Here is a 16,573-nt window from a genome sequence, read left to right on the forward strand (position 1 = left end):
ACACATATCTGAAAATAATCTCTCGTTAACAAACTATATTTCATTTTTAACGAAAGCTGTTCGTTCATTTTGTAGACGAATCGATCACATCATACTTGTGATTTAATCGTCATTCCAGTTTCTTTCTTGCGGCACATCTAATTAAGGGGTATTCTATGTACGTTTCACATTTTTTAATTCTATTTAAATACGTATCTGAAAATAATCTATCGGTAAAAGATTACAAAGCTTCCATATTTTTAACGAAAGCGGCTCATCCATTTTGTATTCAAATCGATCACGTATTTCGTCATCATTTCTCGCTCCACAACCATCTAGATGGTATAATTCTGTGCGCGCGTCAAATCTCTTAATTCTTAATTCTAGTTAAATAATCTCTCGGTGGCAGATTACAAGCTTTCATTTTTAACGAAAGCTGGTTCATCCATTTTGCATTCAAATTGATCACGTACTTCTGATTTAATCATTATCATGGTTTATTCCCTCGCGGCAAGCATCTAAATAATATTCTATGTACGTTTTCAATCCTTGTAATCCTAATTAAACGCGTATCCGAAAATAATCTCTCGTTAACAGATCACGACCTTTCACTTTTAACGAAAGCTATTCCCGTCCATTTTGTAGGAAAATCACGTATTTCGGATTTAATCGTCTTCACGGTTTCTCGCTCACGGCAAACATCTAAATAATATTGTACGTTTTAAATCTTGTAATCTTAATTAAACACGTATCCGAAAATAAACAACGAGCTTTTATTTTTAATTGTTCGTCCATTTTCAAGTATTCAAGTCAATTAATTACGTACTTCGGATTTAATCATCATCACGGTTTCTCCCTCGCGGCAAACATCTAAATAGTATGTATATACGCTATATATACGTTTTAAAAATCTTGTAATTCTAATTAAATAAATAATCTCTCGTTAACATATCACGAGCTTTCATTTTTAACGAGAGCTGCTCGTAAAATAAGCAGGTAAGTACATAGTAAAATGACATATATATATATATCTTACCTGAGTAGAAAATACTCACATAACTGAGTGACCCAGATGACTTGAGTGTAAATGAAAAGCAACTAATAGCCATTGTCTTTGTCTCCCTTTCAGACGACCCCTTGCGCCGGAATTACAAATTATTCTTCCCTCTCCACGCCCCCGATGACGTCGTGGACGGAAAAAAGGAGGAAAAAAAAGAAGAAATTCTATTCTCCTAGTGATTTCGCGCTGACTCGCTACGGGAAAGCGATGAGGACGAGGGTAAATAAACATATAAGTACGTGAAGGTATGAAGATATTCGTCAGTCGTCGTTGACTGCCGCGCGCTATCCTGCATCGATATTCGCGTCTTGTCGCCGCGAACGATTCTTACAATGTAACTTGCGAAAGTTGCCCGGGGACACATTGCTACGCGTGATTATGGGCAAGATAATAACGCGAAGATCCACCGATGACGAGGAGACGGCGAAACTGCGGCGGAAGCGACGGAAGAAGGACCTCGACCGGATACACTTCAAGATCCTGCAGGCCAGACAGAAGCTGGTAGGTCGGCGTCCTCGACTCCTCCCTCGATCCCGTCCCAAGGAACGCCGAGAAAACCTCGGGAACGGGAGCGGCCTCGACGCGACCGAGTCTCAAGGACGAGCGCGAGGACACTTGGACGCGACGCGACACTTTTACAGACACGATTATTGCACCACGACGCTTTCTGACTCGCAAACCGATTAGATTTTGCGTGAAAAAAGCGACCGCGATTATCGGTAATCGCCGCCGCCGCGCCGTTTCGAAAAGTGCCGCGCTGGCATGGAGACGCGGTGGCTTCCGCGAATGTTAGGTTAGTGTGTCAACGTCAGGTGTTTACTGGGCTACCAGCAGTACCGCGGCCCTCGCGAGCGATAATCTCTCGGTTTGCGCGGCTTGATCGAGACCATTAACGCGCGTTACACCGTCGGGGAAGTTTATCTAAGACCGTGGCCGAATAATCTTGTCGAACTCTCGTGATCTGCGAAACTATCTTCCGGGGAGAGAAAAGCGTGTGAAGATTAGCGGAGCTCTCACACGTAAAGCTTTTAGATAAGTTACTGTGTGGACGAAGAAATGTAGTTTGCACACGAGCTATTTTTAACAAAACGTTATTTTCGTGTGACTGAGATATGTTGGAATTTATTACAGGATAATGTTGTAAAGGGTAACAAGGATGGGCAGAAGAGGCAAGGCCGAGCAAAAATCTGCAACAGACTTCTGCCAGAACCTGTAAGTAACTTTATCTAATAATCCTTTGATGTGTTACAATGTTATTTCCATTATTTATTACGTCTGAACACCTCACACGATTGTTTCAGGCTGCTGGTATATACAGAAATGGCGCAAAGGGTAAAGACATCCAGAGAGGTACTCGCATTGAAACGTTATTTATTGTAACGATGAGATAATGAAGTAGCGCAAGTGCGTATTAATCTGTTGTAATGTCTCTTGCAGCAGAGACGCTGGAAAATACATTCCATAAAGCCCGGCTAAAGGCAGACGCATTGAAACTTTTTAACGGTGACACTCATGGATCCAAGTAAGCGCATTACCACCTATTTAAACTTGATATAGCGTATCGCAAGTGTGTACAATTTGACAATTCTGATATATTTTGTTTTGTAGACGTATAGTAGAAATTCCAACACGTGATAAAACTACTGAACAGTCGCCGAATAAAGATTGTACGGAGAATAGCTTGGAATGGACACTGTGTACTTTGGAGCAAAGCCCTGTTTTGGGAAAAAGACCAAGGTATGTTCTTTGTTTTACATCGAATGTTAAGAATGTAATGCTATACAAGACTTATATAAATATAGAGATGTTTTATATAAAGGTTGCACGTATATTAATGTTGCAGGCAAAATCAGAAACTATGTCTTATTAAAAAGAAAGGTGAAGAAAACATTTTTGAAAACGCAGACTATAACAGAATGAAACAAAATGTCAACGACGAATCGAGACATGGTCAAAAGGAAGACGTATGTAAACGAAGACTGTTCCAAAATGATAGAGAGCAATTAGAAACTGCTACTCCCACTATACAGTAAGTAACACAAGTTATTTTATTAAGTCTAATAAAAAAAACAGTGTATTATAATAAAATATTTATTTCAGAATATTTGATAATATTGATCTTACAAAAGAAAATAAATCTAATGAAAACGAAGCAGAGCCGACGTGTTCAAAGAATAGCAAGGATTTATCCCCATTAAGTTGCTATAAGAAATTCTCTAAAATGAGCTCTGCCAAACATTTTGAAAAGGACGTTCTACCAATTTATCACTTAGGTATATTATATATAGAGTAATTATAACTTGATTATTTATCTTGTTGAGTGATTTATCAATTGTTAACCATTATTTATAATGGGTTTCAGATCCTGTTGAAAAAACAATTAAGACATTAAGATATAGGTATGCTGATTCTTTTCGTCAACAACTTTTGCGCAAAAAGAATAAACAAGAATTGGAAAATGTGGAACCTACGTACTCCGTGGAATATCAAGCTTGTACATCTTCGAACATTTCGCAATTTTCACCTGTTGAATTCGAAGTTCCTAAGTGTAGCAAAAATTATACCACTGCAGTTCGTCTTCAAGAAGGTTCGTCTTCTCAGAAAAATTCCAATTTAATGCAAAATACCGAACTTGAAAAAGGTGATGGCATAAGGCGTTATAATTCTACATCTTGCTCATCACGAAATACTTTTATAACATACGACGCAAATGGCCTTGTTAGGGAAAATTGCGAGAATAACAATACTCAACGTAAAAGTAAACGACATGATAAAGTTAATTTTTTAATTGACATTCCTGGTTATTCACGATGCGTTGATAACTCGAAACTCTTGGCAGCCTCGACGTTTTTACGTGATTCTGTAACAACAAAGAGACTTTCTTCTAAAGATTTCCGTGAAAAATTGCCGATTGCCATTTGTGACAATTCTGCACCAAACAATGTATCTCAAAAATGTAACAACAGAACAGCAAATATGTGTAATGTGAAGAATGTTAAACGAATACCTACCATTCTTCGCCGATATAGCAACATTACCAATAATAAGCTCGATCATTCTGTACAGATAACTGGCGATTATGTGGAAGGCTTACATAAGAAATGTGAAACTAACTTACTTAACAGAAATCCAAGCAACAGTATTGAAAATGAATTATATGAAACTATATCTCCAAGTGTGTTGAAAAATCTTCTTACATCTAGTACAACAAACGCGATATTTGATCAAACAAAAATACTGGAGCCTCAAATTGGATCGATGAAAATAAAGGACTCGCAAGAGTCCCAAGTTGAACAGTTTGATATAATTATGTATCCCAAGGAGCATAACGAAAGAAACGGATTTTACCGACACGATGGCTCTTTCTATCCGCGAACTTTGGAAACTTCACGTAATACAAATGTATATTCCGAAAAATTGCCTCAACAAGAACAAATCTCACCAGATATAAGGAAACATTGTTTTCATTCAAATAATTATCGTCCGACTAACTACCTTCAAGGCGCAAGTTCTTCTAATTCCAATATAGAGTCAACAAAAGAGTTTCCTCAACGGACCAAGTTACATGTGTATGAAAGCAACAAGCAACCGTTTTTCAGAGAAAATACACGTAATCAGACTCGAAATATCATTTTCAATAATGTTAACGACAGAGCGATACCGACGCCAATATTAAACTTGTCCCAAGATATTCAAACCGAAAAAAGATCTACATGTCGAAATATGTTTGATAAAACAGACATAGAGCGCGCCAAGAATCAAGTTAATCAAAATGCGTGTCATTGCAGCGAACAGTATGTTTATTTCGATTCTGCCAATCGTCCACGTAAAGAACAAGCGCATTATTGTAAAGAAACTACTCAACCTGAAAGTTTATGCGATACCAGAGGCTATAATAATAACATAGATAATTACGTTAATTTATCTAGCACTATGCGAAATGTACCGTTGGTATCACTGAAGCAAAATAATAATCTACACGCTGTTCCAAAAGCGATCGACAATCAGCATCGCGCAATGTTACTGCAAAATGTCACTCAACCTGTAAAGTATTTAGCTGTGAAAAGCGGTTCGGATATGCAAAGAATACCCGTGTATATAAATGACAGAAGTGTTAAGGTTGCGGAAAATATTCCGTTAAAAGTAATAGCTGTAATGGATCCAAGTGCTCAAACAAAAGCGTTTCCGCAAGAAATTGTAACGCAAGTAATACCGTTGCAAACGGATAGTTTGCAATTTAGCGATTTTGCAACACGTGAGATAAGCGATCAATCTTTCGTAAAGCGTTTGGATTCTGTAAATGCGATACTGTTTAATCCGGATTCACAGTCCAATATCTGGTACGCTTCGAATTTGTAATGGATACACGATTACAGGTACATCACGTTACACACATATAGTTGATCGTAGCGACACAGCACATCGATCATATTTCTTGCGGGAAATATAGTTGCGAGAAATGCGCGTGCTTTTCCTTTCCAAACGTACAAACAATTGTTATTAAGATAAAAATTATAAGTTTGCCTAGAAAAAGACAGTAATGTTTACTTATTCTATAATCTATATTTTTGTGGAAAGATAGGAACCTCTCAGAAGGTAATATATTTTCATAAATGCCTTGCGATATACTTGTTGGTATAATTGATACACACTCACACACACACACACATATATATATATAATATGCGTGTTTTTTCCTTATTTATCTTTCTACAAATGTGAACGACAACACACTTCTAGCAGCAGGTATTTCCTTAACGAATAGTAATGAATATTTGATTTGGTATGGAAAATGAAAGTACAAAACTGCCTGTGATAGTTGGAACATATATGTATATTATTATGTTACCGTTAAGTCATAATTCTTGGACATCAAATGTTTAACATAGGAGGAATTCATTTTTCGTCAATCTCACAGCAATATCGATACATATATTAGTGAATTTTCTGAATAAGTGTGATAAAGGCTTGTAAATAAATGTCGCAGAACGCAAAGTGTATACGGCAGCAAGATGGCTTGCTAATAAATCCCTAATATTTCCTAACTCGTTAGTTTCGGAGTGGATTTGGTGAAGCGCAATTAATCTTCACAAGGTTTCCTTCTTCCGCTGAAAGCACTCGCTTTTGCTTTTTTTCTTTTTTTTTTTATTCGGACATTCTTTTCCATTAAATTCGAAATAAATATTTAGAGATATCGATATGACAACATAGAGCGTGCACAAGGCGAGAAGGAGACGTCTCTTCGTGACGGTACGCGATATCAGAAGACCGGATCGACGTTGATTATTTCATTATTATTATTACAATTCGCTTTAACGCGTCAACGTCGTGCGGAGCGGTTTGATTAAACGCGAGTACAGTTTTTTTTCTTTTACAATCTCTTAGGAAGTACTCTAGGAGGAAGTCTCTAGGTACACGTGCCCGTTCCTTGCCAAAACGATACGTTCCGTGTCGTTTCTACCTATCGGCGCGCGACGGCGAAGCCGCGTGTTTTACTCTGGGAATGAAGTAAATAGTTCTCAGTCTTCAAAATTACTTTATTGTACCAAAATAAAGTCGTTAAAGAGTTAGTTACGATCTCGCGGAAATCGCTCAATATGAAATCGTAATACATCATCTGTGTGTTGGTATATTAGCTGGTAAGATGCTTATAGAACTGAAATTATCCAAGTCGGGTACTTTCGTGCGCCATACACAGCGGCGTTAAAATGCCATAACTCTCTTACGAACTTTATTTATAACATCCTAAAAGTTCGGACACCTTAATTTGTACTTTATATGAGGATACTTGGTTACGATAGACCTTGCTAACCGATTTTTAATGTAGTTAGAACCATGCCGTGTCCTCTCGGAGATTAAGTCGAGCGGCCGTATTCTCTTCTGGGAAAGAGAAAAGGAGAGAAAGAAAGGGGTAGAGAGAGAGAGAGAGAGAGAGAAAGGGGGAAAGGAGATAGAGCGAGAGATAGAGAGAATGAAAGTGAAAGGTAGAGAGAGAGAGAGACGGTTCATCTTAACGTTCCCCTGAGTTTGATTTCAATATGAACGTCTCTATGCGCCAAACATAGAGAGAAAACAGTTTCCGGAAAATAGATTAATGTAGGAGAAAAAGATATCGATGAATATATAAAGAAGTAGACGTATCAGACTTGTGGTTTTATGTACAGCTTGGAGATTCATCGTCAACAAAGAAGGAATTAGCGTCCTCTCGCCCATCGTAGTATGGCGTCCGCTAATACGTCCAGATGCGCCTTCGTCTGAAACATATCGGAATGCGATTACATTATCTGTCGAAACACTTAGTGTTACGCACGGAAGAGGGAAATGAGAATTCCGTAATTCTCGTTTCGCGTCCCTTTCCGTACGCGATACTCGTACAGCGATTTTGGTTATTAATTAGAGATATGATCTTCACGTACGATTTGTCTTTACTTGGCACGCTAAATTCGAATATCAGTGCTTGATCAATAATTTTTAATATGCTCTAACAAATTATACAAGATAATCTTTTCATTAATTTCGAGCATTGACTTTATAAAAGTAAACGAGATATGTATTTTTTTTTCATCTGGAGCGATCTTATCAATAGTTCGCTGTTTATATAGAGATCTCCATCGTTTTTTTCCTACCGCGCTGATAGCATCCCTTTGACGTGGGAACACTGAAAGGCAAATTGAGTAACGCGAATTTATCGCAGGTTATTTTCCACATGTGCAAGCAGATGGGCAGATGGTGTGTGAATTATCAAAAAGATTGCGTTCCCGTATTTTGCTCCGAATCTCTTCCGGAAAATGCTGCCGGGCGAGTCAGAAAACCGAGCTCTTGATATTACACCCACGGTTAGCGCAAACACACGTACGCCTCCATTTTCTTTTGAACTTTATATTATGACGAAAGCCACTTTAAAAGTTCAACGGAGTTTTACATAGAATATAAAATACATATAGCCACGACGTATCTTTTAGCCTCAACCAACTGATGAAAATTTAAATGAAACTCTTGCGCGCTACAAAGACTTCCTTCTAAATTTATTTGGACATCGTCGACTAGAAGGAATGTACGACGTTATTTCAAAGTTTAAGGCAAAATAAGTATCGCTCCGTATTTCGATTGGTTTTTCTTTCGTCGAATGAATCAAGTTCATCAGAATTCTTTCGTGTTAACGAAAGAATACCGGCTGTGTGTGTAGGGATACAGACAGGATTCAAAAGAGACATATACATATATATAAAGTAGGGGTAAAAAGTGACACATAATTTTACTCACAGTTTTGTAAAACATACAGGCTTGCCTGTCCTCGTCCTCGCCTGTGGGACAGTCTATAAAGCCGTCGCACAGGACATGATCGTCGATGCAATGATATCTACCCATTCTATCTGCGGTCGGGCAAGCGAATCTTTCCATTCCGTCTTCGGAGACTGGACATTCTGTAAATAGGATCGCAAAAATCCTTCTTCAATCCGTTGGTATGAAGCTGACATTATGTCTAGGTCTAGATAGAACGTACCAGGTATTATATATAAACGTTAACGTTATAACGTTACCCGATATCTCGGCCAAATTGGAAAAAATCGCACATGAGAGGTATCGCGGAAAAATTGCAGGTAGACGCTAGTATCGTCTTTCTAACGTAAAAACGTTCGAGTTTCTATATGAAATTTATGTTATTTCGATTATTGTTTTCGTTACTTTCGTCAATGTCTGTTTTTTCCCTATATGACTGCGAGCGGTATTTCTATATATTTTTGTCTCCCTCATGCGCGGTTTATCAAAATAAACAGTTCTTCCATTATTTAAAACGACAATTAATCGGATTAGTCGTCGGGCAATTGCCGTATCGAATTTTCCATTCTATAATCGTGACAATTAATGTAAATTTAATCGTCGTTAATCGGCAGCTGTGCCGTATTAATATCTAAGTGTACATTTCAGCGCCTGATACTCTCGCCGCATGTTCCAGCATTAAATGTAGTTGACTGATTCTCTGTGTTATTTGCCCAGCATGACGGTGTATTTCAAAAGCCCGTATATATATGCTCGGAGTGCACGCTAAATGTGGTTAGCGCAGTTCTCTCTGTGTGCTACTCGCTTAATACGAAGATCTCATTCGAAACGCGTAGGACGAGTCTTAGATAGTAAAACGTAACGCCAAATATGTACGATGGGAAAGAGATATGGGTCGACGAGCGTAAATTTCGCGATAATAATCGCGATAGCAAAACGTAGTTGCCCGTAGCATTTTACATTGTGACCTATCGCTTTTATATATCGTGACCCGAAACAGATCAGCACATGATAAAACAAAACGCTTGAAAAACGTGAAAAACGCACTTCATTTCGCGTTTTTATAACGTATCTCACTTTTCAAAGTGGCTCTGGGCATTTTAAAGGAAACTTTCAATGAAAAGGATCCCTCTCGCATTCCGTACGCTCCTCACGTTTTAGATTTCTCAATATCGTCTACACGACCGGAGGATGTTTACCGGCATACCCTCGTACCTCGCCATCCTCTTGTCGCGCGGATTCGCCCCCGTCGTCAGCGCTCTCTCCTCGATCAATAAATTTGGGAGGGACGGCGGGCACGTTCGTGCGACAGCGTTTCGTCACTTTTTCTTTATTTGCAGAAACGCTTTGTCTGTATTTCTCACGCGCGACGCATTTCATTCGGATTTATAGACCCGTTCTGCTCGTGTAGCTCATGCCCGCGTATATTCATATCGTAACGCGGCTCATTCGACTCACATTTCAAAAAATTAGAACAACTTCCACTGTTTTTATACGAACGGAGATTTTACGGGATTTACGAGAAACGTACGTTTACAATTCCAATAGTAAGTGCTTGAAAATTTTAAAATATCGTGATTAAATTCTATTTCCTGTGGTAATAATTAGATATAACATTCAAGTCGCTTGAATTCCTTGTAAATTATTCTTTTCGAAATTTTTTGTCCAAATTACGTAAATACAGATGAATTTAAAAATTAACTTTGCGAATTTTTTATGTATTTGAGTTTTCAAAGAGTTTTCCATCGCAATTTTTATTTACAATTTTCGATCTTTATCTATTTGTTTTAATTTTTACAGCAGGACAAAAATCTAAAATAAATAGATTAGTTCCTTAAATTAAAATATTCTAATGTGACGTTCGCCCGCGGCTCAGCTTTCCATTCAGCATTCAGACTTACATACGTTAATAAATGGAATATTAGAGAGGAACGAAAAGTGATATAATGAAAAAATGTATCTCTTATTTGATAAATTATTACATTATCCAGTTTCGCAAAAATAAAAACTATTCAAATTTATTTTAATCCACACTTTTTTGGATAAGAATTGCGGGAAAAAGATAGAGAATTATATTTTACCAAAGTTGAAATGTGTTTTAATATTTGAAAAAGAGTTCACTCGCATCGTTATCAGAGAATTTGGCATTTAAGGTTATCGGAATATTTAAAATGGATTAACACATATCTCTATAACTTATCGTACGATAGATACCTTGACGTGTGTCGATATTCATAAAGTAAAAGCTTAATCAAGTGAATTTTTTGCGAAATGTCATCTCTTTGTCCACAGCTATTCACAAAACTGATCGAGCGTTTTAAAACCTCTATACAAATGTTCTTTAATATTTATGATAAAAGAGAAGAAAAGAAGAGAAAGAGAGAGGGGAAAGAAGAGGCAGGAAAAATAGATTTTTGTATCAGAAGGATAATATATTTCTCCAAATACATTTCTGAGAACTCTTGAAAATTTTCGAAGCGCTCGATCAATCTCGTGAATCAACTACGCTGCGGGCCGCCGCACCGATTCGCGGGCTATTCACGAGTATCTCTACAACGAGATACCGACGATACCGTATCACTTACCGATTTGCGGCACGTCGTATTGTATGCTTCCCCGGATTGATCTCAACATGAGCTGCGAGGCGATGCTCGCGCCGGCGGTCGGCGCCGAGGACGCCGAGGATGCTTGAGCCTGATGTCCCGGGGACTCCCCCTGCGCGTCGATCGAACGCCGTCCGATCGTTATCTGGTTCCGCTTGCTTCCGGGTAGCTTGTTTCCGCTAGTCTCGTAGGCGAAGGCCCTCGGCACGAAGCCGCCGTTCGTAGGTAAGTTAAGCGGGGTGCCGCCGCCGCCGCCGCCGCCGCCGCCGCCGCCGCCCTCGGCGCGCGCGAGATCAGTCTTCGTGCTCGTCGCAGTGTTAAATCTCTGCTCCGCGTAGAGATCGTCGTGATTCGATTGTCTAGATTCCTGAAGGGTGGTTGCCTTCTTGCCGGCCTCGTCGCACACCAGGATCGGTAGACTGAGCGGGCCCCTCAGCGGTTGCCGGCATCCGATGCGCCGTTTCTTCGGGCGCTGATGGGCCTGCCGGCTGCCAAACAGATGATTGCCGTCGTCGTGAACGTAGGGCTCGGCGACGTGGGGTAGATGCTGCGGCAACGGCGGCGGCGGCGGCGGCGGCGTCGCGGCCGCGTGCGGCTGCGACGTCACGTACTCGGAGTAGAGGACGTTCAGCACGGCGGGCGACAGGGCGAAGAACACGTTCTGGAGCTCCCGCGGTTCCTTGACGATGTCGTCGATCAGCATGCCCGCCGGCGACCACGAGGATAATCGCGGCTCGTCGTTGAAGACCAGCCAGTTGGACAGATCGTCCCGGTAGGGACCGTCGGTAGGGTATATCCTCAGGTGCAGCAGGTTGCCGCCTACCGAGCTCAGCTCGCTCTTCTTTCTAATGCTACCGCTTCCGTGACGATAGTCGAGCCCCTGTGACCCTTGTACTTGTATGATTACGGGTCGATTGCCCACCGCCAGGTCCAGCCCCTGTCCCACGTAGGTGAGAAGCCAAAACATGCAAACCGCCATTTTACAAATCATTAACTTTTCAAGTTTGCTTTTCTCTCTATTTCTTCTCTCGCTCTCTCTCTCTCTCTCTCTCTCTCTTTCTCTCTCTCTCTCACTCTCTTTCTCTCTCGCTCTCTCTTCCTCTTACCTCTTCTAGCTTTTTCTATCTGTCTATATATATATCTACGTATATATCTCTTTTTCTCTCTCTTTCTTTTCTACCACCACTTTTGACGCACCCGATTATACGGCTGGGCGTGGTGTTATAATTGACCTATATGAACAGTAATGATGCTCTTTTCTCTTTTGTGTTTTCTTATTCGCTTTCTTTAGCTGCTTACTACTCACTGCCAGTCTAAAGGCACGTCTGTAGCAACTCTGGGTTAGGCCGACTTTTCGTTTGAACTCGCGGTAGGTACACTAGGAAGTTGAGGATGGAGCATGTACACACATATATTTATATATATATTTATATATGTGTATAATTATATGTGTGCATATATGTGTGTATGAATGTGTAGGTGTACGTATGTATGTGTTGTGTTGCGTGTGTGTGTGTGTGTTGCGTGTGCGTATGTACCTGTGTGTCGCGTGTGTATGTGTGTGTGTAGGGTGGGCGGGAGATACGGTCGATTGATACCGAAGGGACGAGGAAGGGAAGGATAAACTTGATAAAAAATCACGAGCGGCGATATGTTACGAGAGACACAGCGACGATTATTGCATAGAAAACGCAACGGTGTGCTACGCGTGCAACTGCATCGACTGCGATCCGCCTAGCATGTTCCAATTGGGACCACGGATTCTGTCGCAGGGGACCCCGAAAAGTACGGGCCTCTTTCTCTCTCTCTCTCTTTCTGTCTCTCTTTCTCCTTCTTCCTGCCTCTATCGAGGATAAGTCGCCGACTCGAGCGCACGGTGTATCACGTTCGACATTTGATTGCGTTATGCTCGCTCTTCTAATCGATACGCTTCACTTTCGGTAGTCCATGATAGTAGCCGCGACCTTGGCTTTCCCTTCGTGATAAAGCGCACACGTCCTGTACCGACCGTCCTGAAATCAGGTCGTTAATAGAGAATAACGTGCGATATCCTATAACCGCGAGTGCCAGGAACACAAAAAGATTTGTGGTGGTATTTTTTTTTCTAAATTTTCTTTTATTTACTTTTGACTTGTTATATATTTTTTTTCTCAGGATATATTCAACAGAAGTGCTGCGACGTGTGGAGGTGGTTATCGGAGGTGCTCATCGTGCGTGCTCATAGATGCGTATAAGGTGCTCGAGTGTGGACAACATTTAAACCAATCGATGGTGCCACTCATGTTTAAACGCCCGCGATCGTTTCGCGCTTCGCCAATAAAGCTACCATCTCTCCGAGAGACAACCCTCTCCCTCGGCGTTTGTTTCCTCATCCGCTTACCTTTCCTTTCTTGCTTTTCTCTTTCTCTCTCTCTCTCTCTCTCTCTCTCTCTCTCTCTCTCTCTCTCTCTCTCTCTCTCTTTCTTCCTCTATCTCTCTGCTCTTTCAATCGGCCCACCCTCTCTTTTCGTTTCCTCTCTGTCGTACGTCCCTAAGCCTCCCTTTTCTCCTCACGTATCGAACGAACGTCCCGGATATCGTTCGTTTCCACAAAGCGGAAATCGAGCCACAACGCCCCGGCGGCAATCGCGATTACGGTAAATGATCATCCGGAGGCGTCCGCCTGTAAATAACCGCGCCTACCTAAATTTCGCCCGAGAGAGCCCGCGATCGTGCGCGCAAACGTCGGCGAGATAAGCCGCGCGTACGTGACGCAGTGAAGTCATTTTCGCGGAGCGTGCCATTACGCAGATCTATTCGCGACCCTACCGCGACGCAGAAGTTGGCCGAACGCGCGATTCCTACCAGCTCTTACGTTTCTCTAAATCCTAAACTTTGCACTCGCGCGTTACGTCAGACGCTAGGATCTGATTTATCTACTTGAGCCAAGTTTCGCTCGGAGTTAATTTCAGACTCGGTGGTGGACTCGAATGTCGATACCCACTCGGACCACTAATGACCCAAGTATTTACCCGGAACTCCGCTTTCAGCTAAAGTCGACGAGTTGAACTTAAACGCCCCAAGCAGTTCTGAATTTTATTGCAAATGCAACGAGAATTTTGTACGATAATTTCTTAGATATTTTGCGTTGAATTCGATCGCGTATCTATGACAAGAGAAAATCCTTCGCGAAAACGCAACCTTTTTCTTAAGTCATTCTTACGCACTTTTTTATGTAATTTTGCGTCGCAAGTTATCAGGTAAGCCAAACGACAGAGTGCGCGATTGCGTTAGAAAACGAAACGAGGAATCGAACTAATCTTACGCTAGCGATTCAGGTCACGGGGATTCCCTCGAGTCGTCCTAAAACCCGCGTGATCGCGCGAAAACGATTCAACCGCGTATAATACGAGCCGCGAACGTCCGCCGCGACCGCGACGTAACTCGCGCGAACGTGACGGACACGCGGGACGCGACGCGATTCTCGAGTGTCGGGTTCGAGTAACGGATCCGATGATCTGGCCGTACGACGATGACAGGGTGATACAATGTGGATAGCAGTGTGGTATGTAGGTCGGTCATATCAACAGGTGCCCCGAAAAACGTTCAAAAAGCAAAGGCTTGCCGTGGCAGAGAGCGGTGCGCGTTTGTCGGTGCGAGACGCGGAAGTAGGCGGTTAACACGAGCGTGTATTTTGCGACAGAGGTACACAGGATGTGTAGAACAAAGGTAGAGAAAAAAGGTACACCGATATATGTATATATATATATATAGAGTGAGGACAATCCGGGCGCGAGAGACGCCCGGTGAGTTACAGACAGAGATTACGGTTCATCGATAGGAGGTGCAGTGTTAACGCGGGGCATTACGTGGATTATACTTGCTTCTTGATATCTCGCCGCCGCGCGTCTGCCGTGCCCGTGCGTTTTCCCTCCGAGAGCTTTCGGACCTCCAATCTCCCGCCTCGGCCTCTTTTCTTCCCTCGACCCTCCGCGTCGCGTCGCGCCGTTCCGTGATGCTTCTCGACCTAATCTCCCTTTTCCTTCTCTTTCTCTCTCTTTTTCTTTCCTTCTCTCTTCCCTTTTTTTCCCTTTTTCTCTTTTCTTCACCCTCTCCTCGCCTCTGTCTTGCCTCTTCTTTCTTCCACTCGTCTCTTCTTTCTTTATTACCGTTTCTCGCCTCCCTTTGTTTCCCGCGATATCCCTTTCTCTCGCTCACGTCCTTGGATAAAAGGGATGTCCTCCGCCGCGTCCGGTGCCTCTTCTTATTTTTCTTTTTACTGCTCCGCCGCCCTCGTCAGCGGACACCCAGGTTTCTGGCTGAAGTTACCGTTCCGGCGACGTTCGTCGTGCATCACGCTACCCTCTTCCTCCCCCTAGCTCGATCGTTGGTCGCGCGATCGCCACGAAGAAGATCTATGCTCGCCTCGACAGTAGCACCCTGGCAGCACCTCGTAAGATCATACCACGTACGACGTCGTCCGGTTACACACGGCAGGGCGCGATTCATTCACTGACATCCTCATATCGCTCGCCACACTCCGCTTCCGTATGGCCGTTCATATATGGGCGTGTGATGTCTCGCGCGCGCGCGCGCGCGCGTACGCTCGTTCCCGTCCGCTCGTTCGCGCTGAATATAACGTGCGTACGTGCGTGGAGTGCGTACGTGTACGTGTGGTGTTTGACGTTATACCGAAGGGTATACGATCCGGAGTCACACCGCGAAGTCACCGGGGCAAATCTTTCAGGTTGCTCTAAAATGGCTCGTTCTAGCGCAGTTACGGCTCCCCCCTTTCGCCTTTCTTCCCACCTCCGCCTCTTCTTTTTCTCACTTGCTCTCTCTCCCTTTCTCCTTTTCTTTCTCTAGGCCTGTAACACCGGTCTTTTATGATGATGTCTGGTCTGCGACTATAATCGCGCGGCGTATTTCAAAGGTTAAAGGCTGTTTCCCGCGGTTGCCCGACTTCCCGTGCTGACGTCGCCGACGATCTCGACCGGCCGCGCCGGTGTTCCATTGAGCGACGAGAAACGCTCCCTCTCTCTCTTTCTCTTGCTCCTCTCTTTCTTCCTTTCCTCTGCTCTTCCTCTCTCTCTCTCTCTCTCTCTCTCTCTCGCTCTCTCCGTCTCCCACGATGCGTAACTCTTTCCGCTCACCCGACCTCGGCACGTCGCGCGACAGCACCGCTTCTCGTTGCTGCTGCACACCTCCTCGCGAACGCCGTCGCTGACGCGCTTGCACTTGAGGAGATCCTCGCGAGGGTGTCGTGCGACGAGTGGCCCGACTACTCTCGCCCCTTTTTCCACACGGCGCGGAAGTAGGTGCTCTCGACCGACGGGAAGCGACGACGGAATCGAATGGTGAGGAGGTTGCGGCCGTGGATGGTTGCTTTGTTGGTCGAAGGTCGAGGGATGTGGAGGATCGAAGGGTTGGGACGGTGGGTTACTTCGGTGAGTGAGCTGCCTGGCGCCCTCACCAGAACTAACTCCCACGCTGCGCGGCGAGGACCCGGTGCTATATACAACGCGCATTCTCCCGGCGCGCTCACCCCTCTCTTCTTCGCCGACACCGGGTGAGAGGGTGAACGACGACGGGGTGGCTTTCACCCCCTTCATACGTCTCACCTGGCCTCGCCTCGCCTCGTCTCACCTCGCCTCGCCTCTCCTCGCCACGT

The 16,573-nt window shown here is 43.2% G+C and overlaps 2 protein-coding genes across 2 annotated transcripts; one reads left to right on the forward strand and one right to left on the reverse strand.

The window, feature by feature from the left end:
* Nucleotides 1-1,304: 1,304 nt before the first annotated feature.
* LOC139774294 (uncharacterized) lies at nucleotides 1,305-6,084 on the forward strand. The gene is made up of 8 exons (XM_071709475.1): nucleotides 1,305-1,540; nucleotides 2,171-2,251; nucleotides 2,341-2,389; nucleotides 2,477-2,561; nucleotides 2,648-2,776; nucleotides 2,883-3,068; nucleotides 3,140-3,312; nucleotides 3,402-6,084. Exons 1-8 carry the CDS (start codon nucleotides 1,418-1,420, stop codon nucleotides 5,396-5,398), a joined length of 2,823 nt encoding a protein of 940 aa, XP_071565576.1. The 5' UTR covers nucleotides 1,305-1,417; the 3' UTR covers nucleotides 5,399-6,084.
* Nucleotides 5,856-16,394, reverse strand: Jeb (jelly belly). The gene is made up of 4 exons (XM_071709480.1): nucleotides 14,787-16,394; nucleotides 10,906-12,935; nucleotides 8,303-8,463; nucleotides 5,856-7,293 (listed from the first exon to the last, which is right to left on the reverse strand). Exons 2-4 carry the CDS (start codon nucleotides 11,912-11,914, stop codon nucleotides 7,234-7,236), a joined length of 1,230 nt encoding a protein of 409 aa, XP_071565581.1. The 5' UTR covers nucleotides 11,915-12,935; nucleotides 14,787-16,394; the 3' UTR covers nucleotides 5,856-7,233.
* Nucleotides 16,395-16,573: the final 179 nt, after the last annotated feature.

The sequence above is a fragment of the Temnothorax nylanderi genome, unplaced genomic scaffold, assembly GCF_030848795.1.
Source record: "Temnothorax nylanderi isolate EJ_2023f unplaced genomic scaffold, tnyl_v1.0 TNYL_tig0077_pilon, whole genome shotgun sequence".
Taxonomy (NCBI): domain Eukaryota; kingdom Metazoa; phylum Arthropoda; class Insecta; order Hymenoptera; family Formicidae; genus Temnothorax; species Temnothorax nylanderi.